Source organism: Chelon labrosus, assembly GCF_963514085.1.
Source record: "Chelon labrosus genome assembly, chromosome: 12".
Taxonomy (NCBI): domain Eukaryota; kingdom Metazoa; phylum Chordata; class Actinopteri; order Mugiliformes; family Mugilidae; genus Chelon; species Chelon labrosus.
The window spans coordinates 2,200,147-2,227,094 of record NC_140345.1 but is presented as its reverse complement, the minus strand read 5'-3'; the positions used below and the strand labels follow the sequence as shown (position 1 = coordinate 2,227,094).

Sequence of the window (26,948 nt, the reverse complement as noted above, 5' to 3'; positions counted from 1 at the left end):
TGAAATAATGGCCCAACTATATTACGTCTTTATTAAGATGGAAAACTTTTGAAGGACAAAAAAGAATAAAAGGGATATCTGTTTTTCAACATTACAAACTGCAGTTATTAATGATGGATTTAAATGTTTGCATACATAACCCACATTCTCTATTAAGATTATAGTTTTAACTGAATGTCAAACGACACTTTCTCATTCTTTCTTACTACCACAGTCCTCCTTGTCATTCTTCTTCTCATAGTCCACAAAGAATTCATTGCAGGCAACAGTCAGTGCAGCCACCAGGACAACAAACTCTTGGAAGTCCACCTGACCATCCTTGTTTTCGTCCAGGTCACTCATAATCTTCTCGACCACACAAGACTCATTGGGACCCTAAAAGAGAAACAACATGGGAATTAAATGGCAAGCAGCAACTTTAAACTCAATGAAAGAACCATTTACACAAGAACAGATGTATTCTCAAGTGCCACACAATGAAGTCATTACCAATCCTCATGTCATTCCATTTCTCATGCTTACCTATAAAAAGGTGTGTCTGACCCCGTTTTTTTTTTTTTCCTCAGTTCACCGGTCCCCACCCTCCACATCCCTTTCATTACAGGAATCAGAGACAAGGAGCCAAAAATTCCTGAAATGTGCCCCCCGAGTCTCCTTCGACCTTTCCATCCAATAGACTTACTGGCAACAACTCAGATGTGGTCTTTGTTAGTGAGTGAGTGATTTGGGAGGACTTTTCAGTTCATTCTTTAATTTCCTCCTACAGTACACATAATATGCCGACTTTAGTGAGGTCCATGTTCATTTTGTTTCACACGACAATGTCACATCACACCTATTCAGTAGTCGTGGTTGCAAGTTTAGACAAGTTTATGAGTGATGCTATTGGAGTAATGAATTAAGAACTGCATGTGCACCTGTGGGAGAATTAGGTCATAATGACAACAAGATTAATTGTACACAATACAACCTTAATAAAAAGAAAACTGGTAGAAATGCCAATTTTTTCACAAGAAAAATGTAATAAATGAGAGTGGCACTTATTAAATACGTCTTTAGAACAAGGTATGATATAATTCTGAGCTGCAACAATAGAATGACAACACTTTCAAGACTTATTTCAGGATAAAATCCATTTTGTCCATAATAATAATAATAATGCTTGTCTTCTATATGACTTGCCATCTCTTGTGCATGTCAGGATCCAAGAGAAATAATGAATAATTTTTTTCTGATTGGTTAGTGGTTTGGCAGTTGACCGGTTTCACCAGACCTTCTGGAGGTTACCTGTGCATACACTGAGAAGACGTTTCACCACTCATCTGAGTAGCTTCTTCAGTTTTAGGGGACTGGAGGGAAGTTTGAGGTTTAAATAGGAAACTTCTACTGAAACTTCAACCAGAATGGATTAATGGAAATAAGCGCTTTTTAATGGAAATTAGCTGCACCGGTTTTTGGTTGTTTACACAAACAAGCAAGCCATCCTGTCTGCCAATTTCCATTAATGGAAATTAGCTGCACCGGTTTCTGCTCGTTTACACAAACAAGCAAATTTCAGTAGAAGTTTCCTACTTAAACGTCAAACTTCCCACCAGTCCCCTAGAACCTGCTGCCCAGGTGAGTCTCCAGACCATGTAAGGCCACCACCTGCTAATTTCCATTAATTTTCTTTAAAATTTCCATTAATGGAAATGAGCTGCACCGGTTTCTGGTTGTTTACACAAACAAGCAAGTTTCAGTAGAGGTTTTCTACCTAAACCTCAACTTCCCACCAGTCCCTTAGAACTGAAGAAGCTACTCGGATGTCCAGTTACCTTTTTTGGATATGGAATAAATAATGTCTTAGATGATAGGAAGCTTTCATCATATTACATTATGTATTTAGTATTTTGCAGGTAGTTTATAGTTTATATGTAATTCAGTCTGGTTTATTTGGTCAGTCATTAGATACTCACCGACAGGAAATCAGAGAGTTCTTCCTTTAACAAATTTTTCAGCTCCTGTGTATGAGGGGCCGTACAAGCCATAATTCATTCTTTCACTCTCACATACATACATTCTCCTTACACATATATACATTCTCCTTACACATACATATATTTTCACTCACACATACATACATTCTCCTTACACATACATATATTTTCACTCACTCACACACATACATTCTCCTTACACATACATATATTTTCACTCACTCACACACATACATTCTCCTTACACATACATATATTTTCACTCACACATACATACATTCTCCTTACACATACATATATTTTCACTCTCACATACATACATTCTCCTTACACATGCATACATTCTCCTTTCACATAGATATATTTTCACTCTCACACATATACACATACATTCTCCTTACACATACATATATTTTCACTCGCACATATATATATATGTTCACTCTCATATTTATACATTTTCATACTAGAAGTAATATATGTATGTAAAACGAAAATGTATGTATGTGTGAGTGAGAATATATGTATGTGTGAGTGAGAATATATGTATGTGAAAGGAGAATGTATGTATGTGTGAGTGAAAGTATAGTGGAAACGGAAGGAGTATAGTGGAAACGGAAGGCAACATTCATTGTCTACATACTCCGGTACAGTAGGTGGCGGTATACACCTAATAATGGTTGCAACCCGCCATAAAACCGAAGGAAGAGGAAGAAGAATCCCTCTGTGATTGGCTGAGAAGCTCAAGCAGAGCCATGCAGGTCAGGTCCGTCAGGTCACGATCAGCATGGAGGGGGGAGATCATGGGGGAGATGAGACGCGGGCATTTCAGCAAGCTATTGGGGTACTAAGGAATATTTTGTCTTCTCCTGAAACCATCCCATCCTTGTCCTCGTCCCTTGAGCGGCAGAGGACAGGCTCAGCTGCACCTAACGTTACTCATAGCGCGGTGGAAAGTGAGATGCGAGAACTTTTCAGACCAGGCAACTACCAAGTCCCTTTAGCAGACCAAGCAGCAGCTAATGTGACACAAGGCCAAACTGGAGGACTGCGGCGGCCGTCATTGCGATATCAGACTCAGCAACACTTTGGCAACTGGAACACCCGGTCAAGGAAACGGTGAGAACAACCTAACGTTAAACTAACATTAAATCCTAAACGTACTCCTGCTAATGTAGCAACACACTTTGGCAACACAGTCAAAGCTGGTTAGTTTAAGAAAATGTCCGCTAACTGTTAGCTGTCAGGCTCATTTGATCCATGTTCAACTCAGTTCGAACAGTGACAAACCTAACTATTTCAAAGCATTTTTTTTAAATTGCCAACACAGTGGAGTTTTAGATCGCTAACGTTTTTAGCACAAGTCAAAGAGATTGTAAATAGCAAAAATTAAATGACACATTTTAGTTTGTGGTTAACTGGCGCTAATGCTGCTGGTTCAAGCAGGTAACGTTAGAGGATATCTTTCAGCAATAAGTCAATGCCATTTTTTTAAAAGAGCTGTGATATATACATCATATATCAATATAAATTTCATTTATATATTTTATTTTAATATAAAATATTTTATGAACTTGAGAAAATGAAAAATGTACTTATAATGAACAGCTGTGGTAGGATTCTAAAAAATAGCCTACAACCTAACATTTGCCATGTTTTAAGGGTTGATGAGCACAGAATGCATTTAAGATGAATACATATATTTCTGCTTTGTTTTGTAGGGCCAAAACACAATATCACGATACTTTCAACAAAGACGTCATCCTTCTTCCGAGGCCATCAAGCAGTCTTGTTGTCAAACATCGCACAAAGCAACAGTTACACGAACAAGGACATATATTGAATGGATTTGAATTCCAGAAATCCTGGGACCAGAGGACTGTCACTGAACAAATACGGGATGCCTTTGGAGAAAAACTCTCTGCTGATGTGAGGTAAGCACTTTTTATTTATGTCAAGTATAAATTAAAAGGATATCTCAAGCAGTGAAAATCACATGTAATTAGATTATGTAAACAACAGATCAAACCTGAACTATTAAGCCAGTTATTTAGTACATTTGATTTTTTTTTTTGGCATTGCTTACATTCCTCATTTATTTTTCTGACTGCTGGTTTTCTGCTGTGTCCATCTTCAAAGATGAAATGGAACACAGGCTGTCAGTGCATCAGTTTTCAATGTGTCTTGTGCATCCAAAAAAGTTTTTTGGACCCTTTTTTTTTTAACCTTTTGCATTTTTACCCACTGTTTTTCAGCCTTGAGTTTCTGATGGCATGTGGCAACAGATTGATTTCACCCAAACTGCGTGCTGGACAAGACCTGGATGCAAATCTCATACATAAAGTCTATAAATCTAAAGCCCTATACATCAGACCATCAAAGCCAATTTTGGTATGTTGTATCACATTTGAACTGACTTGCAGAGCATTGTAATAATAATAACCATAATAACAACTATAATTGGTGCATAAACATGAATGAATGAAGATTAATGTTGTTATCTTGGTTGTTCTTAAAGTTTCAGTTCAGCTTTGTAGCTATGAGTGTTGAAAAACTATATACATTTTCTATAGACTAGTGCAGAGTTGGAATGCCTGTTTTTAAAATGTTAAATCTAAGCACAGAAATGGAATAAATTGACAGCTGCTTAATTGGACTAACCGAGAGCTAAAATTAGGAGAGGATACTGGTACTCTATGGGCACTTTTAAAGCGTGAACAGCAAAAGTAATTCTTAGAATTGTAATCATAAATCTTGGTCTTTCCAGGTACTGTTCCATTTACAGTTGAAAATGAATATATCTGACAATCTGTTATGTCTTTCCAAGGATGATAATACAGGCTATAGCAGTGAGGAAAACACTGGTTCAGCAAGGCAGCTGCGCTCCTCATCTCTAACACGAGATAGACACTCATTTGAATCTTCAGACAGTTTTACCAGCCAAATGACTGCCTCCCCACCAACCTGTACCTCTGCAGTCACTCAAACTCCTGCCTTGACACACCAAAGCAGTATCTCAACCAACCACACCAGCACTTCAGCAAGCAGTTCTTCGAGTCAATTGCCAGTGTGCTCACAGGAAAGCTGCCCTTCTTCCAGTCAGCCTTCTACCTCATCGTTTGGAGGAACAACTTTAGCTGATCCAACTGTGGTCCTGACTTGCCAAAACAGCTCAAGCTCACCTTACCAGAGCAGCACTCCAGCAAGTCTTTGTTCTGTGTTACCCTCTACTGCAACAAACTATGATAACTACCTTTCAGTAACGGCTGCACTGTCTGACATGTCTTCTGATGATGAGGAATTGAACCAGGCTATACTAGCAAGCCTACAGAGTGAAAGGTTAGTACAAAAAAATGCAAATGTGTTATGGTAGCCACTTTCAAAGACAGTTTTGTTGCATTATTAGTGAATTCAGGTGCCATACCTGCTATGTTTATATGCATATGTGTATATTGGCCCTTCACAGCACTGGTATGTAAAAGTTAAATGATGAGGCTGGCAATTTTCTATATTTTTTATTTTTGTCAACAAATGTTGTGCAGAGCAACAATTTACAAATTTCTACTTAGAAGAACGGTACCTGTATCCAAAGCCTGATATATCTTATTCTTCTGTGCTGTTCAGCTCAGTTGTTGTCCAAAAACTATTTTAAAAAACTTCAATAAGCCACACAACTGCACTTTGTCCCTGGAGATAACAGTTACTTTTGTTTGTTTGTTTGTTTGTTTGTTAAGAATCACTCCAAAGACTAACAACAGTGATAAGGTTGTTACTATCAGGAGAGAGGTTACTTTAATGGCAGGTGCCACGGCATGCTTGGAACACAGTTTACAAAACGTAGCTTATTGTGCTACATATCACAACCTCTTGACTTTGTATTATACTAAATGCTTACTAATATACTTTATACTTGACAGTTATGTTCTGATGTTCAAAATTGTCAATGACCATGAAGAATACACACATGATGCTGCATTCTTAACAAGTATATACTATAACTTATATTTGTCTTGTTAGGGTTCAAGCAGCGAAGCTGCTAGAAGCCTATTGTGTTTGTATGTTTTCTTATTATTATTAGGGTTCAAGCAGCGTAGCTGCTGGAAACCTATTGTTATTCATGGTTTTCTTATTATCTGTGCCGATGCACTAGCTCCCATTGCAATGCATTGCAATGAGAGCTAGTGCATGCACAGGCAGGCACAGCCTGCCTGTGCATGGCACATATATTACTATTGCTTTGCGTTTAATTTTCTTCCGCCTTCTTCCGTAATTTTTCGGTTCGCTACTCCTCCCAGAGTTCTTAAAAAAAAAAGACAAATTGTATATCCAGACGTGCGCCTTAATCGGGACAAGTGTGCTATGACTTTTCTAAGCGATCCTTCCAATGGGGCGAGAATAATCGGGCAAAAAGCGGGCGTTTCGGCCCATTGAAATGAATGGAGAAGCCCGAAAAAAGCGGCAACATTCCAAAATGTCCTCCTTCGCTTTGTCCAGCGATTACTCGGCCGTGCTTCGGAGTAGAAAATTGCTTGGAAGATTGTACGAGGCACGGGAAGTGTAGCTTTTTAGTCCTGAAAACGGCGTTTCGATACCTTTTACGGTTTGGTCAGGGTCGCAGTTTACGTTTTGGGGAAATTTTGGAAAAAAATTAAAAAATCATCGTTTATAATGGATCTCTATGGGCACACTCTAGCGCTCACTCTAACTTCAGAGTTTCGTCGAAATTCTGAAAAAAAAAAGGTTCAATCTTACGGGGTGGCCACAGTTTTTGAGGTGGAGAGATAAAAACTATATAAAAACGTAGGGATTTTTGTTGGCTTTCAGATGGTGTGGGTTTTATTTGTGTGGGACGTACGGTTTGGGCTGCAGGCTCCTCCGAGCGAGGAGTGCGCCGACCAGTTTTCGAATTTTTCTCCATGTGTGTGTATGTGGAAAGCGAGGGGGATTTTTCGACGATTTTTCTCGTCGCATACTTTTTTTTCTAAAAAGACTACGGCCACAATTTTCGCAGTACGCGCGTGGGAACAGCACTAAATTGTAGAGAACCCTCGGCTGACGCTCACAATGTGTTCGTTTTCTCGATAGGACTTGTAGTTTTTGATTTATGAGCATTTGTTCTGAGGGCAAATCCTAGGGTGCAGGAGAGAAGGGAGTATAACATATAGAATATCATGTGCGCGTTGTCGTCGGCGTGGCAACGGCCCCTGACGAGCAGACCCAGCACAGGTGCACACAGAAAGTGGAGGGAAAAGGGTTCTCAGTGGATAACAGGATATGCCAATACATTAGAACCACCCCTTCCAATACTGTAGGGAGCCAGAACCTGACACTATGACCCCCCCCACTCCAACCCCCCCCCCCCCCCCCCCACTATAGCATTACAGACACAGACTGACAAAACATTAGGGACTCTCAGTCTATTGCAATGGGGAGGCAGAACACTCCATGACCCCCCCCCTCTCCCTCTCTCTCTCCCTCCCCCCCCCCCTTCTTTCTCTCTCTCTCTCTCCCTCCCTCCCTCCCTCCTCTGTTGGTGCTATCACTTTATTAGGTAAGTGAGTTTCTAGAATTATTTATATGTTAAGTGTTTGTGCCCAACATAGCTGAACTGTTAATAGAAGTTAACTACTAGCCGCCCAATGTTTTAGCCTTAGGCTAGCCTTCCAGCATAGCTCATGTATGTTAGCGAGCTAGCGGAGCTAGCCGCTAGCTAACCGCCGCGGACTAAACCGCGGAGTTAGCCTCGAGCTAACCGCGAGCTAGCCTCGAGCTAACCGCGAGCTAGCCTCGAGTTAACCGCAAGCTAACCGGGACTTAACCGCGAGCTAACCGGGATTTAACCGCGACCCGCGGGACTTAACCGCGAGTTAGCCGCGGGAGTTAGCCGCGAGCTAACGCGGAGGCTAGTGGGGTTAGCCACTAAAACTGTGTCAAACTGAAAAATATATTATTCCACCACATAAAGTAGGAAACGTTTATGACTTGTAACAACATTAATGACAGTATATATATAATTGGAGTAATTTAATATAATATGATGTTTTTAATTAAATAAATAATGAGCTGTTGAACACTCATAAGAGTTATATTCAGTATGTTACATAACATTATTTGACATGTCTATTTGTCTGCGTATAGTTTTCCTCCAGCTGATCCAGACAGACTGCAGTGACGTCCAACATGAGACAAAGAGCTGGAGTAACAGGACAATTTGAAGGTCTTCACTTCATTGCTGATTCCTTGTTACAGCCTGGATGTGTTAAGTAGAATACTGATGTTTTTCTAACTGTAAGACTGTGCCGTAAACTGTTAAACTATTGCTTAGATAGCAGAAATGAGTTTTATTATTAAAATTATTATGATTAATGATCAGTTATTACGATTTGCTCGTTCTTTGTCTGGGGATCCTAGTGAGGACAGCTCTCTTAAAGGTGGGGGTGTGACGATCCCTCCCACTCTCTTCCTTATTTGATGCTGGCTTTCAGGTGGAGCTGGGAGGGGTCTGCTGCCTGTACCTGCCCTTCAGTTTGTAGAAGGCGAAGCATAAAGGACGACCCTTCTCAGTGTCTCTCTCTCTCAGCCAGGCCTACTGCATCCTCGTCATCCTGTTTGGTTTGTTGTACCCTACATGACATCAAACTCACACCCATCCAGTCACTTTGAGCCTAGCAGCCAGGCCTTTACACCACGCACACTTGAAAGTGGACGTCAGCATCATCGGCACAGTCAAAATTTCCGCAGGAATTTTCTAGTTATTATTATTATTCCTAATCTTCCGCCATGGGAGTCTATGGCAGCTCATAGAACCGTATGGTAAAAAGTTGCGAAATTTTGCACATAGCTTAAGGGCAGTCTCAATATTACTTTGACTGAGTTACATGTAAGCACTAAGCACGGTCTAGCGCCACCAACTGGTCAAAGTTTGAAGTACATTTGTGAATGTAACTTTTGAACCGTATGTCCGATTTTTGAAAACAAGGTCTCGTTGGAAACCTTGGATCATCGCGATTCCAACGCACCCTATGACGTCATAATGCGTCATGATAGATTTTTCGCAATTTACGATTTTGTTGAAAAACGAAACTAAATTGTCAGCGGTCACAAATTTGTCCGATTCTCACAGAAATTGGCACAGACCGTCTACGGGCCAATGCGCACAAACCTTACTATCAAGCGTCCTCAGCTTCGAAACCGTTTGGCCGCAACAGCCAATCAAAATTGGCGGCGAAGGCGGCGTTTTCCATTGGAGCTCATATCTCGGCAACGCTTTGGTGCAATGAAACCAAATTTGGTAGCATGCTTCCAGACACTGTCCCAGGTGCACGAAACAAATCTGGTGTCATGTGGCCACTAGGGGGCGATGTAATTAGCAAAACTGCGTTTTACCTCATAACTTTTAACCCGTATGCCTGATATTCGAAAACATGGTACTGTTGTACTCCTTGCATCATGCCGATGCTATCAGTACTATTGCAGCTCTATCCGAAACGTCCTGCTTGAACCCTACATTGCTGCTTGCAGCTATATTTTATCTTGTATCTTGTTTCAGAAGGACCATAGGACATTCGGTGCCAGCAAGCGATATTTTGCAAGATCTTGCAACAAAAATAAACTATCAGAGGAAATGCAAGTTTAACATTAACCGATCCACAGTCCTGGATGGAGCCATCAGAGGTTTTAAACGAGGGACCTATGATCCATGTCACAGTATTTCTGTCAGGTTTTCTGATGATATGGGAGTACCAGAAGAGGCTGTGGACTTAGGTGGACCAAGAAGAGAATTTCTAAGACTGTTAATGGAAGCTTTGCCCCTATCTCCAATGTTTGAGGGAGAAGGTGGCAAAATGAACTTGGCCTTTGACAGTACTGGTATGTATTAATAGTAATCTCATAATAATTTTATTATTATTTTTATATCACTACATTTTATATGATCGTACAGGTATTTTGTCAAGTCTTTGTACACATGAACTGTCAAATGAATTATTTTATTTTATTTTCTCCAGCCATGAGAGAGGACAGGTACTTCATTGCAGGCAGGGCCATTGCAGTAAGCTTTGTACACGGGGGTCCACCTGCAAGCTTTCTGTCCCCAACTCTCTTCTCTTGCCTTGTTGATGGTCCAGAATTGGCTAAGCCAGTTTTGGAAGATGTTGTAGATAGTGACCTGCGTGAAAAAATTAAAAGGGTAATTTTTCTTCTGAGTTTTAGAATATGTTGTGGTCTATGTGCATCTGTATCAACACTAGTGACTCGTGTAGAGGGGAAGATGTTTAATTACAGCCCTTTCAAATTGTGTTTGTTGTATCTATTGGAAGGTCACAGAATGTACATCATTTGAAGATCTGCTAGCAAATACAGAGCCACTTGAGGATTACTTGGCCAATGCTGGCTGCCTGAGGCCACTGCGAAGGTTGGAAGACAAGAATCTGCTTGTAGATGACATCCTGATGTTCCAAGTGATACACAGAGTGCGTGGTCCTTTTGAGAGGTAAACTTGTATCCAGCTTTTTTGCCTCTACAATAAAGAACTGAAACCCATGAAGACTGCCTTGTGTTAAGGGTTTTCTTAAGGCCATTCCTGTTTAAGTGTGTAGTGTGCTAGTCCATGCCCACCCTCCACATGAATTGGCCAAGTCCAAAAATTGAAAACACATTTGTGTATCAGTAATTAGTTTTTTCTTCTTTCCTCTCCCATTAATCATCTCGGCACACACCACATTTATCTGCTGACCCTTTGGAGGGGCCCCACCCCTAGGTTGGGAACCACTGGACTAAACTAGCTAACTAATAAAGTAGTGTAAACTAGCTCCACCTCCAGCAGCTACAACAGTAACATGCTGCTCTAACACTGATGCTTCACTATTAATAATCTAATGATGTCATATAATGATATATCAGTCAGATGAACCGAAACACTACTTTTATTGCAATACTTTAACTACATCAGGCTCATAATACTAACTAACTTACTTACTACTGTAGTAGGATTTGGAGTGTTTTTACAATAAGTAAAGGTCTTAGTAGTAGTTCTTCAACCACTGGTTACCAAGTACCCTGAAAAATATGAATTTGACATACATACTTTACTGTTGTAACTAACCTGAAGTACAAGATATTTGCATATTTGAATAGGATTTAAATTCCTATATTTATAATTATATGTTTTTTCTTTGATTCATTCATCTGCTACATGTGAAGAAAACTTTTTTTGTTAAAACTGAAGTCGCCAACCAAAACACTTTAAAAAGAAAGTGTGATTTTTACTCAGATTTCGGGATGGACTGAGGACACTTGGTGTGCTGGACAAAATCCAAGCTCACCAGGAGAGTTTTCGCCCCCTTCTATGCTGGTCTCCTACAACCCTCACAGCTGACCTGGTTGACAGCCTCTTCACCATCCGCCTATCTCCCGTTGGCAGCAACAGAAGGCGTGCTGAAGAAGTTGTTGTTACTTTCTGGAGAGACTACCTAACAGATGCAGAAGGTTAATGTAGAAATGATATGTTTCTTGTCTTACTTAAATTAATAATGCACTGCATCTTGTCACTGTATATCACTTAAGAGTAGGCCTAGTGATGCATGCTATGTTTTTTTTTGTTCTGTTTATTTTAATCTAATTTCCAATGTATTGCTTTCTCTAGATCAAGAGGGAACGCACAAGCTGGGGACAATTCTCGCCTTTGCCACCGGTGCCAATACTGTTCCACCAATTGGCTTCTCCCCACAACCTTCAGTGGAATTTCTTCACAAAGAGCACAACACGGGTACCATTTCTAAACTGCCCATTGCAAACACCTGCATCAATTGCTTGAAGTTACCACTGCACACCTCTTACAAAGACTTTCAGGAAAACATGGACTTTGCATTGGGCAATACCCATGGTTTTGGCATAGCTTAATTCATGTATTCAGTATTCTGTCAAGGTCAAGTTCACACTCAAGTCAGCAATCAATTCCAAAACAATTCCTGACAGATGTTGTTGGTGTGGATATCATTCCACATTGTTTTGTTTGAAAAATACATATTGTTGCATCTTTGTTAAAACAATAAGGTGCTAACATTTTCTTTAGTAGGCTACAGTTCAGATTTTCAGAAAGTTCAGTGAAAGCAAAAGCAGACTTGTAATGAGAAACTTATTGTGATGTAATTTTAAATTGTTGTGGAACTTGACTCTGTAGTTTAGGTAGGAACTGAATGTAATTTACTGTTGCTTGTTTTTATTGATAAGTAAACAATGTTGTTCACCGGTCCCCACCTGTTTTTGATCAGTAGTGTACTGATTTCATACTTTTCATTTTCTTCACTTTGTAGTTCAGTAACTTTACATTTATATGGGATCTGAGGGTAAGTCATAGGTGGAACAGGTTATCTTTGGCATACTTGTACAAAAACAAAGGCAAGTTCTATTGTAAATGTATGATTTGTAATGATTTTCTTCTAGCACCACAATCAGGCCCTGATTTACACATGTAAGCATGTAATGGAAAGGTATTCTAAGACTTAATTAATTTTTTTTTTAAATTATTAATAATTAATTAAATGTGCGGATGGTGTACACTCTTCTGAATTGTCAGATATAGTTAACAATTGAGTCTTGTGTTTTTGTTTTTGTTTAAATCAAGAGTCAAGTTGCTGTTTTAACATACACAACTTAAAGTGTGTTTTTTCAGTGGGTGATGAGTGTATGTGTAATGTGTAAATATTTTTTGTGCTGCTTTTGTGTTGCTTCTTATGCCCCTTGTCTCACAGATTCCACTGATGCTGTATTAATGTTGATTTTAGGCATTCTATTCAGCAAAGGATGACATGTTAAAATAAGTAACAGTTCAGTCAATTTATTGAGTTCTCCAGAGCCAAAAGCTTCAATAAAATGTGATTTCACATTAGTTTCATAATGTTTGGGTAACAATTTCTTTGAACATTTCAAGAAACATGTCTGTAAAATGTAAACAGAGGTTTGAGCTCAGAATTACACAGATAAAGGTATTAACATCCCATACACAGAAATGAAATAAATGGCAACAATGAACTTTAAAATATGCCAATATTTTTAGGTGTAATGCTGTACTATCACAAATATCGGTAGTGTGTTATGCATTACACAACCACAGGAAGTAAATATCCTGTGTGGACCTTTTCTATTTATGTTCACGTGCTCTTCCTTTTCAAATCAGAAATATCTGTTGAGGGGTTTTGTTTCCTTTAATGAACTCAATATGATTTTAGGAATGCCTCTCTTGAAGAAAATGCACAAGGTTGCAAAACAAATCAATACCATGATTTCCATCATCTTCAAATGGATCAAAAGTCTGCTGAACTGCATCCATTGTTGTGTTACTGATGGAAATGTTAATTGATGGAACAACAACATTATTTGTCGATAACTCAGAGAGTGATCTGTTGGCATCAATACCAAAGCCACTGTATATGTCACAAATACCATTCATACTTGGGTTATGTATTCCTGCATTGGTGACTATGCCCCTTTGCCACAACTGGAGAGGAGTTAGCCCCCCTTGTGTTGAAAGACCATGGTTATTCCACTGGTTCTGAAATTCAGAGGCAGCTCTCTGAATTCGTGGCAAATAAATATAATGAAGACAAAATAAATGTAACTCATTAAGTGAATCTAAAACATCATGCTCCTCCATAAAGTTGAAAAGATTAACAAAATTAAATGACACTACTCGATTTAGCTCTGCCCATAATCTCTCAATTCTTTGATTATGCACTGATCTGCCAGTAATAATACTACGTCTGTTCAGTCCTCTCCTGTAAAGCATGAAACGGGCAACACCAGTGTTTTCCATTCCGTGATCGGATCTAACCCTAGACGGTATTCCAAAGTTCTGAACACCAGCAATGAATAGAGACAAAACACTAGAGGCTCTGTTGTTGTCTAGACAAGCAAGGTAGATGATGGTTCGACTGAAACCATCCACACAGCCATGAAATACCATCCTCCACCTCACAAGTTTGTGGTTTCCGTCGATGTGCCTAAGAGAAATTAAAATCATAGTCAATTGTGTGGGAAAAACAGTGATGTAAGAAGTATTCAGATCCTTTACTCAAGTAAAAGTACAAATACAGCAATGTAAAAATACTCAATTATAAGTAAAAGTCTTACATTAAATATCTTATTTAAGTAAAAGTATATAAGTATTGTGAGCTTGCTGTAGTTAAAGTATTGCAAAGAAGTGTTTGGTTCTTTTGATTAATATATTATTATCAGAGGTGGGTAGAGTAGCCAGAAATTGTACTCAAGTATGAGTATTGTCACTTTAGAACAATATTAGTCAAGTAAAAGTAAAAAGTAGTCATCCAGATAATTACTGAAAAAACTACTAAAGTACTGAGTAACTGTTGAGTAACGTATGATTTATTTGTTAAATAAGAACATGAATGTAATCAATCAATCAAATGAATAATCTGATTATGAGCTCTTTTACTTTTGATGTATGACTTATACTTGTAATCAAGTGTTTTTACACTTATTTTCATTCAAATAAAGTAAGTACATCTTCCACCACATCCAAGTGTATTGTAAGAAACTGATTACTGACTTTATGCTACTTGATTTAATCTAAGTTGTATTGTTGGGAATTTACTCACCATAATTGATTAGGGGTTGCAACACTGTAAACTCGTCGACGTATTGCACGGCGTCTTCTGAAGGACCGTCCAATAGGGTCAATTTCTTGCAGGCTCTGTCTAACACGCCACCTTTGAATGCGTAGTCCACGTGACCTCAAGCTCCCATGCACATAACGTTCACCTGCATTTGTGGTAGACTGAAGAATTTCACCAATAGCTCTGTTCAGGTTGTCATTTGATAGTGTTACATATGTTAGTGGCTGAACACCAAGCCGCTGCCTGTGCCTGTAGAGAGTCCGACAGCTTACCCCCAAGCATGTTGCAATGCTTTGCCAGTTCATTCCAAGGGATACTAAATGAGAGATTTGCTCCTGTGAAATGCTGTATCTAGGTCTGCCCTGATGTCCAGTCATGACAGGTGGAGGCAACAGAGCATAACTGTTGTCAGTCCTGGTTCTTTGTCTGGCCTCATGAGCAGTCAGCAAACACTGAAGACATCCATACAAGGACTCTAATGTATTGACTGCAACTCTATTTCTTGAATCTTCAACAAATCTTGAGATTGACAGAAATCCAGATAAGGTTTGAATGTGATCACGAAGTTGTCCATACAGCCTTTCATGAACAAAAGAATCTGTAGTTTCTCCTTGCAGTCGTTCAATACATTGTAAGACATTGTTAAAAAAATGTCTAATGTCGTCTTCATTGCTACTTGCTCCAAAAATGCAAAACTGCACCAAATAAGAAAACAGGATAACTTTGAATAGCTTCATTGTAAAGTTCTGCTATTTAATATCAAGTTAGGATAAGCTGAGTAAGTCTGGCGTATGCATTTCCTGGTTTGAGAGTGACTTCCTGCTTAAGGAGGAGGAGCTATATATGTGAGAAGTATATATGTGAGAAGTATATATGTGTATGTGAAAGGAGAATGTATGTGTGTGAGAGTGAAAATATATGTATGTGAAAGGAGAATGTATGTATATGAGAGTGAAAATATATGTATGTGTGTGAGAGTGAAAATATATGTATGTGTAAAGAGAATGTATGTATGTGTGAGTGAAAATATATGTATGTGTAAGGAGAATGTATGTATGTATGTGTGTGAGTGAAAATATATGTATGTGTAAGGAGAATGTATGTATGTATGTGTGTGAGTGAAAATATATGTATGTGTAAGGAGAATGTATGTGTGTGAGTGAAAATATACGTATGTGTAAGGAGAATGTATGTATGTGTGAGTGAAAATATACGTATGTGTAAGGAGAATGTATGTATGTGTGAGTGAAAATATACGTATGTGTAAGGAGAATGTATGTATGTGTGAGGAGAATGTATGTATGTGAGAGTGAAAATATATGTATGTGTAAGGAGAATGTATGTATGTGTGAGGAGAATGTATGTATGTGAGAGTGAAAGAATGAATTATGGCTTGTACGGCCCCTCATACCTGTTTGTTAAGCTTGTACTTGTCCCCTTCTTTTCCAGAGTAGCGGTAGAACACTTTGATGAGATCCTCCATAGCTCCTTGCAGATTGGCACTCATTTTGCAGTCCTGCACATAAGACATAAAATACAAGGTTCCCTGTAAGTAAAACCAAAACTGGAAAAAGGAATAAGAAAAGAGAAGACAAAAGACATTTAGCTTGCGTGTCCTGAGCAAACAGTTGGTGCACAATAGATTCATCTCGGTCATGTTCCATAAGTGAGTGCATTTTCCATGCTGATGCAGGAATGGGATACAAATGGAAAACAGAGTTTGACTTAGATCGACACAATTTTTAAAAAAAAAATTTCTTTAAATCTCTGCCCCTGGCTAAACAGTAAAACACAAGCGCTAGGTTCTGGGGATCCCAGCGAAAGACATAAGTGTGATGTCACCAACAATTCAAATAGGCAAAAATATGTCATGGGGGAGACAGGAGGGGGCTGTGGAATATAGTCGATGCATTATAAGGCCTTCAAACAAACTAATTTCTTTTCCTCCACAAGCTCCAAAGAATTGCTTGCTTCGCCCGCCCTGTCTTTTCGCACCCATGCACAAGAGCCATCCTGTCTGCAAAATGAGCATTTTGCTGACAATACTGCTTTCTAGTTATAGTCCAAAAACATACTTGCAGGACTGCACAGGACAGGACTGTGGCCAACAACATTAAACCATTTACATAGCCTGTACATGCTTTCAGACAGCTGTGGTTTGTTGAAATAGAATAAAGTAAAGCAGACATAAAACATTTCATAAAACACAAAACAAGTTCCTAATCCGTTTGTCCCTGATTTTGATAGATTCAATAGTACAATGTATTTCAGACGGAGACAGAAAAAGCTGGAATGCTCACATTTCTTAGCCTCTTTTGTGTGCGGGCCACAAATGAACTAAACTGAACTTTGTTGAGACCTGAGATCTATTCCAAAACTCAATTTGAGGCCAGACAGAATGCACATGGACCTCTGTCAGGAATGATGAGTTAAAACAGTTTAAATGTCTAACCTTACACCTTCCCTTCAACATCAGACACCCGAGAAGTAGATACTGAGGACCTGAGTCATTTCACCTCCCACCTACATGAACCAGTGGAGGACAAAGGACTGACCCCCTGCGGTGCAGCTCGCACATAAAATAGATTTAGACGGTGGCTTCCATTACATTATATAAACGACCTGATGCATTGATGCAGAGAATTAACTGTGCAGAGGTCGGTCGTATTTCACCTTTTAGAGAGTCTGGTGATTCTTTTTAGCCTATAGGAAGCGCATCAATAATGCACAGCTACCTGTATGTTAGATAAAGTGTGAATAGCTGCAGCTTTGGAGCACGACACGATGCATCACTTCCCTGAATGATGCAGCGCCAAATTCCCCTAATTATTCCCGATGATTACAGTTAATCATTTACTCCCGGAGCGATCGGGGAGCTAATTAAAAGCCTTTGAATGTCAAATGCAAAGCTGGTGTTAATTAACGGTGGCAAGGGCTAAGGCAGTTTTTGGAAACGTAAAAAAAAAAAAAACAAGAAAAAAAAAAAAACAGACTGCAGACGCCTCTGCACATGAAGATAAGAAAATACCGCAAATAAAGAGAGCAGGGACTCACCTGGACACTGACGCTGACAGGTGCTGTTGGAAGTGACTTAAACTCAGCTCTCAGGTCGTCAGTTATGGGCTGCTCTCACTTGTGTGCAGATAAATCTGAATGAGATAGGCGCCTCCCTCCTGACTGCAGCATTATCACCTGCTGCCCAGGTGAGTATCCAGGCCATGTAAGGCCACCATCTAGCTCTTAGAAGAGCTACGCAGGTGTCAGTGAGCCTCCCTGTAAATTTCATCACCTTATTAAGTTATGCTGCAGGGTTGGTTTGCAGAAACATTGCTGGGATCATTATAATTGTACCATAAGTTGAATTGTTGTGACTTTTGTTGATGTGTGCATCTGTATACATAATTCAATATACAAGACATAGATTTTTGTGTCAGTTTCTTTAAACAAAAAATAAATAAATGCATGAAGAAAATAAATTGTAAGCACATCTGTAGCACAAGTTTACTTGTTTAAATTCCCCTTTATCTATGGCCTGTGTCCATGTTGGCTCAAGCTTAAATACTTGGCCTAAAATGCAAGATTCAAAAATAAACAAATGATCTAATAAATTGGATGAAACTCTTTCCCCCTCCCTCATTCCTGTGTATTGCGTGTGTTAATTTCAGCAGGCTCAATAAGTGTGACTAATGCTTTCTGGCAGTGTCATTTGCAAGTAAGAGAGTGATTATGCTGGAATGGTGGTGCAGTTTGAATAGCAATACAAGTCAAGTACAGGTTAGTCAGCTAGAAATAGTTGGAGCTGATTTGCATTCATATCTCCAGGTAGGCTATAATGTGAAGCCCTGATGGATATTTGCATTTTTCAGTTAAACATTTAACTTGGACAGCAAAGATACATTTGATATCCAACAGCGCTGCAAGAAAGTTTTGTGGCAGGTGAGATCATTTGTTACGTTCTACACTCTTCAGCTCAGCACAAGTAAATGTGTTCTGTATGTTTACAGAAAAATATTTTATGTTCATTATGAAAATCCCAGTAATAGGATCAAGCCATTTTGATTCAAATATATCTTTTGTGGGATTATCTTGAAACAATGTAATGTTTCAAAATTCCATACTTGAGGAAGTAAAAGAAAACCCCAAATCAATAACAAAAATAACTTTTTAAAAAATAAATAAATAAATAAAAAGAACACTTGGATGGATGTGCAACCTGGAAAAAGAACCTCTAATGTGAGAAAGTCAATCATTGGTTCAGTTGTTGACAGTTAACACACTTTTGACCAATTGTGACTAAAGCAGTTGTACTTTTATTCAAGTACATATCAACACAGCAATACTGTGGAGTAAGAATCATGAATTATGAAAAAAATGTGTTTCTACAAAAATACATTTAACACATGTGTTCCATGCCATGCCTTACATGAAGAAAAAACATTGGTTATATATTACAGTTCACAGATGCAGGGGCAATGGGCTCTTTATTCATCAAGAATGCAAATACACACCAGATCGCCAGCCTGGTCATATGATCAAACAAACACCCTTTCTTTGCAGCGTTACATTAACCATCCAAGAATTTTCTCTCCAGCCACAAAACCACGAATAACAAGTAGTCACCATGATCCAGGTCTGAGCTCAGCTCAAAGCAAATTTATTGTTTTAAAAACAAAATGCACCAAAATGTTGTACTGATGCTAAAAAATAATCATAAAGCTGGACTGTTATTTACAAAAACACATTTCAAACACAAATCAAAAGGAACAGGTTTACATGCATGGTCTTCACATCTGGCAGTGTTTTTCAAGTTTCAAAAATTCATTCATTATACGTAATGTTTACAAGATAAAGAAGTAGAAGAAGTCAGGGTCAGTGCACTTTGGTGTGATTCCTGCCCTCTAGTGGTCATAAATGTCTTAATGCAAATTCCATGTATAATCCTTCACAAGCTTGTGAGATGGGAGATGTCTGCTTCTGTCAAAAGGGGTTTATTAAAAAATGAAAATAAGAAATTCTGTTGTTAGCCTTGAAAGCAGTCACTTAAAAGTACAAGCAGCACAGCCAGATAATTAAAGATTTTGGCAGCAGTCAACTTGGTGACTTCCTGGCCATGTGAGCTTGATAAGAGTGTATACCAATACAAATTGCTGGGGCAGTCTAATATTTGTTATGCCTTGCTTTGCTCCTATATGGCCAGTGTGGCCTTTGACTTGGTCGTGGAACATTCATGATCCTACCAGAGGACCCAGAGAGTAACAGAGCGTGGTCCTTTCACAGTGGCACCTGTCATCACATCTTTTTGGGACCTTGCTTGTTATCCAGAGTGCGACATGGGAGATCTCATTTGAGCTAGCCTTTCAGCGCCTGTCAGCTGGGCACCTGGCCTGAAACGCTCAGAAGGAAAGCGGAGCAGAGGGCATCGGCTCGGCCCTCGAGGATAATATGACAAAATGCCATGGGCAGGGAGGGATTGTGTTGTCTGTCATCATAATAATATGTTGGCTTTTGCTGCTAGGTCAGCACAACATACATGGAAAAAGGGTTACTAAAGGACAGACCTTCCTTGATTGAGACAACACTGGAGGAATGTACTGTTGTCACTTGTTTAGCCTTTTGGTCAAGATGCGACCACAGGTATTTGTCTCTGATTCAACAGCTCATCATCATTCCTGGCAATATCTTTTTTGGGCTCTGCTTCTTTGTTTGCACTGGGTTTATTTACCTCTGGGATCCCATTCTCTATCAAAGAAACTCTACCCACAGATGAGGTTCTGCTCCTAACACTTTGCCGCCCCTCTTGGGGTATTGTTGGCTTGCCTAGAACACTCTTCAGCTGCGACCAGAAAAAGGCCTGCTGGTTAACCTGCTGCGGCCACTCCAGGTACGTCTTGGTACTCAGCATCTTCTTAAGCTTGCAGTACTTGCTGGGTAAAGACTTGGGATCAATGGGCTCCTTCACCACTAGGATGACGTCACTGAAAGTCTTCTCCATTGCTCTTTGCTGAGCGAAGTACAGCTCATAGTTGCACCACTCACTGTTGACAAAGTGCCGAGAGAGGACAAATATTACCTAAGAAGGAAGACAAAAAAGAAAAGAAATTAAATCTTTTAGTGCCAGTGTAATATAATTATTTCTTCCAGAATAACATGAGCAAGGACCATGCTACTTAGAGAAGCTGCTGAAAAGATAATTAAAAGCATAGATATTAGGCAATGAAATGCTACTGGAACTAATGGAAACTATTGTGTTAAGCATAGGATACTGTGCCTCTAAAGAGAATTCACCTCCTTGGAGGTTTTCCCTTATTATCCTTTTATAAATGGAATCATTGTCAAGTGACTGCATAAATATGAATCAGCTGGTCTAGTTGGTCATGTTTCCATTGCCAATCAGTTGACACATCAGCTGTTTGAAAACATTGTCCCTGAAAAGATGTCTTCACAAACTACCTACTAGGTTTCACAGTTTTGCACTAACCTTATTTGAAGAAAATTATGTGTGTTTTTAGATATTGTAACTGTATCTGTCACAAATGCTTCCACTACAAAACTTAATTTTGTTACCTTTCTGCTGCTTTCAATGTTCTCTATGATGTTATCGATGATCCACCTTCCGGGCATGAAATCCCTCTCATGAATACACAGACGATAGGGGTTCCTGTTGTCCTCCAAACAGGGCAAGAGTTGGTCCCTCACCCAGTCAGCATCTGAGTGACTGTAGGATATGAAGGCATGATAGGTAAAAATCTCCAACTCTCCTGCTGCTTTTTCCTTGTGAGCTCTGTATTTGGCCCTGATGATCTGATATGTGGCCTTGGTGTACCATGGGAGGTCAAAAATATAGCAAATCAGCATCAGTATCAAGATCACCGCTGCAGTGGTTGCAACACTGATGATGATAACTAGCCTGATGTCACATGCTACTTGACCTGGAAGGTATTTTGATATCACTGTGTTGAGAAAGGCCTCTGGGTGGTAACACTTGTAGTTCAAAGGCCAGTCTGTGAGGTTGACCTTTCCTTTTGACATCGTGTCCTCGACGAAAGCATGAAGTTCACAAGTGCAATGGTAAGGATTGTTTCCTGCCCTGAGTTCAGACAATCGAGGCATGTCTTGGAAGGATTCTTTGCTTATGAGGCCAAAAGAATTCCCATCCAATTCTAGGAACTGCAGAGATGGGCTTTCCCACTTAGAAGGGATGAACTTAATTTTATTCCCACTCAGTAGGAGCTTTTTCAGGTTGGTGGCTTTCTCAAAGTATGTCATGTCCAGCTGGTCCAGGCCACAGTAGGACAGATCCAAGTGTTCCACTGTGGTAGGGAGACACCTGAGGGCTTCACTTTCAAATTGATTGTGGTGAGCGATAAGCTGAGTGATATTTTGCTGCCAAATACAGTCTCTGCTTTCTTTAGCCGATCCCAGTTTGTTGTAGCTGAAATCCAACACCTGCAGCTGCTTGAACTCCCTTGTTAGAGCGGATAAGTCTTTTAAGCTAGTCAACTCATTGGTGCTTGTGTTGAAGGTACGAAGGTTTGGCATAGTGCCTTTGTAGTCACACCGCTGGTTGAATATAAACTCATTGTTTAGTCGATTATTGGCGACGTCCAGAATCTCCACACCTTCCATCTCCGCCCAGGCATCACAAGGTACGGAGTTAAAATAGACATATTGGATAGACAAGTGCTTAATTTTGTTGAACCAGGTGAAACGCCAGTCAAATCGCAGCACATCTGGATTGCTGATATACCTACAAGAGATAGAGATGTTTAGTGTTCCATGTATGCAGACGAAAAGCTAATACATTCAGTTCTTCAGTAATCCTCTTAACCCTTTATTGGGTGAGGAACCATATTTGGTAACTTCAGCACACATTTTAAATTTCATCCCGTGCCTCTCAGTGAGGTTTAGAAGCATGTGGTTTTCACCCGGCCGGTCAGCAAAGATCAAGGCAACATTCTCAGGTCAAATCAGGGTCTAATGTGGTCTGCAAGGTCCATCTCTGCATGCACACTGAGCGTAACTGCTTTATTAGGTACCACGGAAAAGTGGCCTAATGTTGTCTAATGTGATAATGTGTATGTTGACAAGTGCCTGAATCAGCACTTATGTTCTAATGGTTTAAATTTATGGTATATTTATGGATATACCATGACCTGGATGACTGAGCACCTTCACAGACTTAAGGGCAAGGAATGAAATACATGAAAATTAAACTTTTTGAAAAATGTAAAAAATATATATATATATATATATATATGAAAAATGTAAAAAAATAAATAAAAAAAAAAGTCTTCTTATGCCCTCTAATAACACCCAGCTGTTGAAATTTTGAATTCCCACGTATTTTATTAAGTGCCCTATAATGGGTTAATGGGTTACACTACAAACTACGGTCAGTTGTGGTTATTTTTCAAGTCAACTGTAAACCATGCCATGTAGTGATGCCATGTGATGATCAGAAATGAGTCAATTTGGAAAAAGTTCAAAATTCAAAAGGAGGAGTTTGAGTGATTTATAGACTGGAGGTGGTAACTACATGACTAGTCTAAGACATTTGAGTGCATTTAAATCTATTCTTGTTGTCAGTGTTGCCTGACTGGATGGTTTTCCAATGCAAATGAATATGTTTTAATTTAAATGAGAGGGCAATGAAATGTTAGACTTTATTCCAATGAACTGACTCCTCTTCTCATCAGAGTTATATGACTAAAACTGACAGAATGTTAATCTTCCAACTAAGATTAAGCTATTTTACCATTCCAGTTGTAATTCTGTCATATTTTTGAGATAAACATTTCATAAAACCTTCCATCTAACGTCAGGTCAAATGAATCTTTTCAATATCATTTCATACACTAGCTTTGAACTTTGTTAGCCCCAAATCACTCTTCATTCCATGAGAATAAATACTTACAAAAGCTCAAACTTATAATATCTAATCAATAATATGAAAGCAACACCAATGATTAAATTCTAATACTCTAATTTACATTGTAAAACAGATATACTGGACTTTGTTACAAAAAAGTGCCCATTTCACACCAACTGTCTATTTTACACTGGTAAATGATCTTTCAAAATGAGATGATACTCACCAAAGGTCCAACTTATCGAGTGCCAAGTCTGTGATGCTGGAACCTGCTCCACTATCAATAAACGTTGGTGAACGGGCAAAGTCAATATACTGGAGTCTCAACCTTTTGATCGGGGCCATTTGTAAGTTCATTAATGCCATCCTCAGGAGATTCTCATTGAATTTACCTCTGTGAAAGATGAGTTGATTGGCTGTGATGTATTTTAAACCTTGGAAAATGTCCTCCTTGCCCATGAAGTACATGAATTCAAAGAGGTTGCGGAACTGAATGTCTGTAAAAGTCTTGTTGGCTAGGTCATTTAACATATGGAAGAGGGCATTTGGCTGTTGATCTATGGCCATATCAAAGCCCATCCGACTTGTCTGAATAACTTTTAGACTGCCAGGCTCATAGTGACTTAGATTAGAGGAACACTTGATAGCAAAATCTTGTAAACTGATGTTTTTCAGGGGCTGAAAATCTGCTTTCTTTAGACCCATCACCAGAGGCCCACCCATTGATAGAACCTTCAGTTGGGTAAATTTGGCGAAGCTATCGGCCAAAGTGGCGTGCTTATAAAGGTTATTGGACATGTAGAGAAATTTTAGATTCAAGAGAGGTGTCAGAGCTGTGGCAGGAATATCCTGCAGGGAGTTATTGAAGATGTCGAGATGCTCCAGTAGCTTGTTGTTTTTAAACGCATTGTTGTCAATGTGTGAAATGTTATTGAAACTCAGCTTAAGGATGCAAAGTTGAGGTAGGTGAAGGAAGTCATCTGGAAGGACAGCTTGTAGTTTATTGTATGAGAGATCAATTTCTTCCAGCGTGGATGGCAGCTGTCTCCACGGGACACTGCTGAGCTGTCTTCCCCGACAGTCTGCCGACCGGCCAGAGTTGTATATCTGACAGGGTCCTTCATCAGTGTTAGTGGTGGAGGGTGGAGGCATAGTCGGGGAGGTGAGAGCTCCATAAAGGAGAGCACCGAAATAAATCAATCTCCAAATCATTTTGAGATCTGAAAAGGAACAAGAGTGGGAAAGATAATCTTTGAGCATTTGTTTCTGTAAAACAAAATGACAGGGCAGGGTTATTTTGTGTTTGTCTTTTCAATCCAATGTTGTGGGATGTACCTCTACTGAAGCGCACGTATGAAATATGATTCTCATGACATTTTATAAAACTAGATACCAGTACATTGCACATGACACATACACACACAACAGAAGAGGATATGTTACTTTTAAAATTGCATCATTTGCATTGAGCAAAAACAAACTGTGACACAAAACTGTAACTTCTCAGAAATACACTGACACCTTATTCCCGTAAACACATGAATGCTTGAGTCAGACAAACAATCTCAAAGAGGTATAAATAGCACAGGAGAACACCAGAAAGATAGCAATGGCAAAGGAATGTCATGACAGAAGAAAGAAAACTAATTTTAATTTGTACCTCTTCAATTACATTAATTTCACCAATGCTGGAACCAACCCTTAGCCTCTCCTAAAGGTTAAGTTAACCTTGTAAGACACACATTAAGCTCTAATGAAAAAGATACTCTCGTTCATTTAAGGTAGATGTTGTCATTAGTCGCTCAGTGTACATCAGCACTGCGCTACACTCACCCTCTTAATGCTAGTCTCCCTCTTGAGGCTGTAAATGCAGACTAACTGCAGTCCCCCTCTCTTCAACCACTATTTATATTAGTTCAAGCATTGACACAGTTTTGGCTCTCACGTGGAGGAAGCTTTATAACACCCGTTAAACAAACAGAATCAGCTTTATCTATTCCGGAGGGGGGCATGACTTGAATAAATATTTCTGTCCGGATATGGGAAGTGCAGAAAAACAGTTTCCCTATTTATATAAGGTTATTATAGGTCATTAAACTGGACAAGTATCTTGTCAAGACAAACTAAAATGTATTTTAATTCTCTACAGTTGCATTAAATATATGGTGAAAACCAGATCAAGTGTTACATGTACTATTGTTTCATGGTATGTTATGTTCCTTAATAATTAATTTTTTTTATCTTTTTCTTAAGATACAAACAAGATAGCACATGAGTGATTGTATTCTTTGAATGAATTAAGGTCACACTGCCATCAGCGTGCATTCTTGTCATGTAAACATTTCTCACAGAGAGTGAAAAAAAAAGCCTTTCTTTGAGGAAACCAGAAACACTCCTTGGCTATCTAATCTTGTCCACAGTGGACAGCTGCTCCTGGAAATTGACAGTAGATTAGATGAACATCAATAATATTGGCTTAGTAGAATTCTTTAAAAAAAAAAAAAAAAAAAAAAAAGGGCGGTATTGTAAAGTGAAGCTGTAGTAATATAACCTGGAAATAACACTGAGGAAATTAAACTTAGTCTCAGAATGTGTTCACATTTTATACAGCCAAGTGATGTTTTCAACTATGTTATATAGGAGCAAATCCAAACAGTGGCTATACATAAAACATGCTGCTATGGTATCTGAAAATGTTCCTTTCAAACCAGTTTGGCTGAGAGCAAGCAACTTCAGTGCACAGGGTTAATAATTCAATATTCATGCATTGTGGCCATGGAAGGTCTGACTGTCACCAGCTTATTTATTTTTTTATTGTTCCACCACTTCCCAAGGTCAAAACACGAATCTTTTTTTTTACTCTTGTCCTTCCAAACTAAAGGAAGAAATATTTTAGAGGAAGTGAGAGTGGACTGATGGATTAACAGAATGACACATAACCACTGCTTGTGTCAAAATGCTTTAAAACAGCTTACTTTGGTTTCTACTAATCATTAACAAATGATTTTTGTGCTTCTTATGATCAGATCAGAATGATCCAATTTCAAATTATAAAATGTATTGTGTTGTTTCAGTTCAGTTTTTAGGCCTGTCTGATTGTTTGATACAACTTCAGTGACTGTGTCTTGTACAATCTAAGCCAGCTCTTTTGAATTAACAATGTTTCTTTTGTTGTTGCCTGGGATAGACAAGTCTGAGTCTTTTACTCTTGGAAGCTTGAGGGTGTTAGCTAATATTCCCTGTGGAGTATTTGACCACACTGTGGAGAAATGTTTTGTGTCTGTGAGTCTTGTAATGTTGTCTCTCAGAGATGAAAATCTTAACGTGAGTTACTGTAAAAGCACATAGAAACTTTGTTTGTTTACAAGAAAACACAAAAGGGTACCTTTGACTTTCTCTCTGATCGATGGACATTTAATAAAGTTTAACAAAAATCAAACCAGTGGTCTCTTTTCTCAAGCAGATCTTCTG

At 39.0% G+C, this 26,948-nt stretch overlaps 3 protein-coding genes across 9 annotated transcripts; 1 reads left to right on the top strand and 2 right to left on the bottom strand.

The window, feature by feature from the left end:
* Positions 1-12: 12 nt before the first annotated feature.
* On the bottom strand, positions 13-17,920 carry s100a1 (S100 calcium binding protein A1). 4 transcript variants are annotated; one of them, XM_084557705.1, is made up of 4 exons: positions 17,663-17,920; positions 16,020-16,124; positions 1,956-2,000; positions 13-375 (listed from the first exon to the last, which is right to left on the bottom strand). In XM_084557705.1, the coding sequence occupies exons 2-4, from the start codon at positions 16,113-16,115 to the stop codon at positions 193-195; spliced, it is 324 nt and encodes a 107-aa protein (XP_084413831.1). In that variant the 5' UTR covers positions 16,116-16,124; positions 17,663-17,920; the 3' UTR covers positions 13-192. The 4 variants fall into 4 exon arrangements, with proteins under 4 accessions (XP_084413831.1, XP_084413832.1, XP_084413833.1 ...); XM_084557706.1 differs by lacking the exon at positions 17,663-17,920 and adding an exon at positions 17,344-17,391; XM_084557707.1 differs by lacking the exon at positions 17,663-17,920 and adding an exon at positions 17,282-17,305.
* Positions 2,073-12,836, top strand: LOC311497405 (uncharacterized protein). Of its 4 annotated transcripts, none has more exons than XR_014699380.1 (9): positions 2,073-3,095; positions 3,698-3,910; positions 4,232-4,367; positions 4,804-5,315; positions 9,526-9,845; positions 9,983-10,164; positions 10,295-10,447; positions 11,248-11,462; positions 11,620-11,755. XR_014699380.1 is itself a non-coding variant. In XM_084557701.1 (9 exons), the coding sequence occupies exons 1-9, from the start codon at positions 2,764-2,766 to the stop codon at positions 11,874-11,876; spliced, it is 2,169 nt and encodes a 722-aa protein (XP_084413827.1). In that variant the 5' UTR covers positions 2,474-2,763; the 3' UTR covers positions 11,877-12,836. The 4 variants fall into 4 exon arrangements, 3 of the variants coding, with proteins under 3 accessions (XP_084413828.1, XP_084413827.1, XP_084413826.1); XM_084557701.1 differs by having other exon boundaries at positions 2,474-3,095; positions 9,697-9,845; positions 10,295-10,467; positions 11,620-12,836; XM_084557700.1 differs by having other exon boundaries at positions 2,474-3,095; positions 10,295-10,467; positions 11,620-12,836.
* Positions 17,921-19,534: 1,614 nt separating the features above from the next.
* tlr18 (toll-like receptor 18) lies at positions 19,535-25,940 on the bottom strand. Its single transcript, XM_084556378.1, has 3 exons — positions 23,704-25,940; positions 21,173-22,355; positions 19,535-20,678 (listed from the first exon to the last, which is right to left on the bottom strand). The coding sequence occupies exons 1-3, from the start codon at positions 24,735-24,737 to the stop codon at positions 20,226-20,228; spliced, it is 2,670 nt and encodes an 889-aa protein (XP_084412504.1). The 5' UTR covers positions 24,738-25,940; the 3' UTR covers positions 19,535-20,225.
* Positions 25,941-26,948: the final 1,008 nt, after the last annotated feature.

What these genes read in the sequence shown, in the direction of transcription:
- tlr18 (XM_084556378.1), bottom strand. Translation starts at nt 24,737, where the DNA reads ATGCTCAAAGATTATCTTTCCCACTCTTGTTCCTTTTCAGATCTCAAA. An exon ending in CTCGATAAGTTGGACCTTTG is followed by an intron (nt 22,356 to 23,703) that starts GTGAGTATCATC and finishes TATCTCTTGTAG; the next exon opens with GTATATCAGCAATCCAGATG. An exon ending in ACATTGAAAGCAGCAGAAAG is followed by an intron (nt 20,679 to 21,172) that starts GTAACAAAATTA and finishes CTTCCTTCTTAG; the next exon opens with GTAATATTTGTCCTCTCTCG.
- s100a1 (XM_084557704.1), bottom strand. Translation starts at nt 17,081, where the DNA reads ATGTTGAAGGGAAGGTGTAAG. An exon ending in TGTTGAAGGGAAGGTGTAAG is followed by an intron (nt 16,125 to 17,060) that starts GTTAGACATTTA and finishes TCTTATGTGCAG; the next exon opens with GACTGCAAAATGAGTGCCAA. An exon ending in AGTACAAGCTTAACAAACAG is followed by an intron (nt 2,001 to 16,019) that starts GTATGAGGGGCC and finishes CCTCATACACAG; the next exon opens with GAGCTGAAAAATTTGTTAAA.
- LOC311497405 (XM_084557700.1), top strand. Translation starts at nt 2,764, where the DNA reads ATGGAGGGGGGAGATCATGGGGGAGATGAGACGCGGGCATTTCAGCAA. An exon ending in CTTGGCCTTTGACAGTACTG is followed by an intron (nt 9,846 to 9,982) that starts GTATGTATTAAT and finishes TATTTTCTCCAG; the next exon opens with CCATGAGAGAGGACAGGTAC. An exon ending in TGCGTGAAAAAATTAAAAGG is followed by an intron (nt 10,165 to 10,294) that starts GTAATTTTTCTT and finishes ATCTATTGGAAG; the next exon opens with GTCACAGAATGTACATCATT.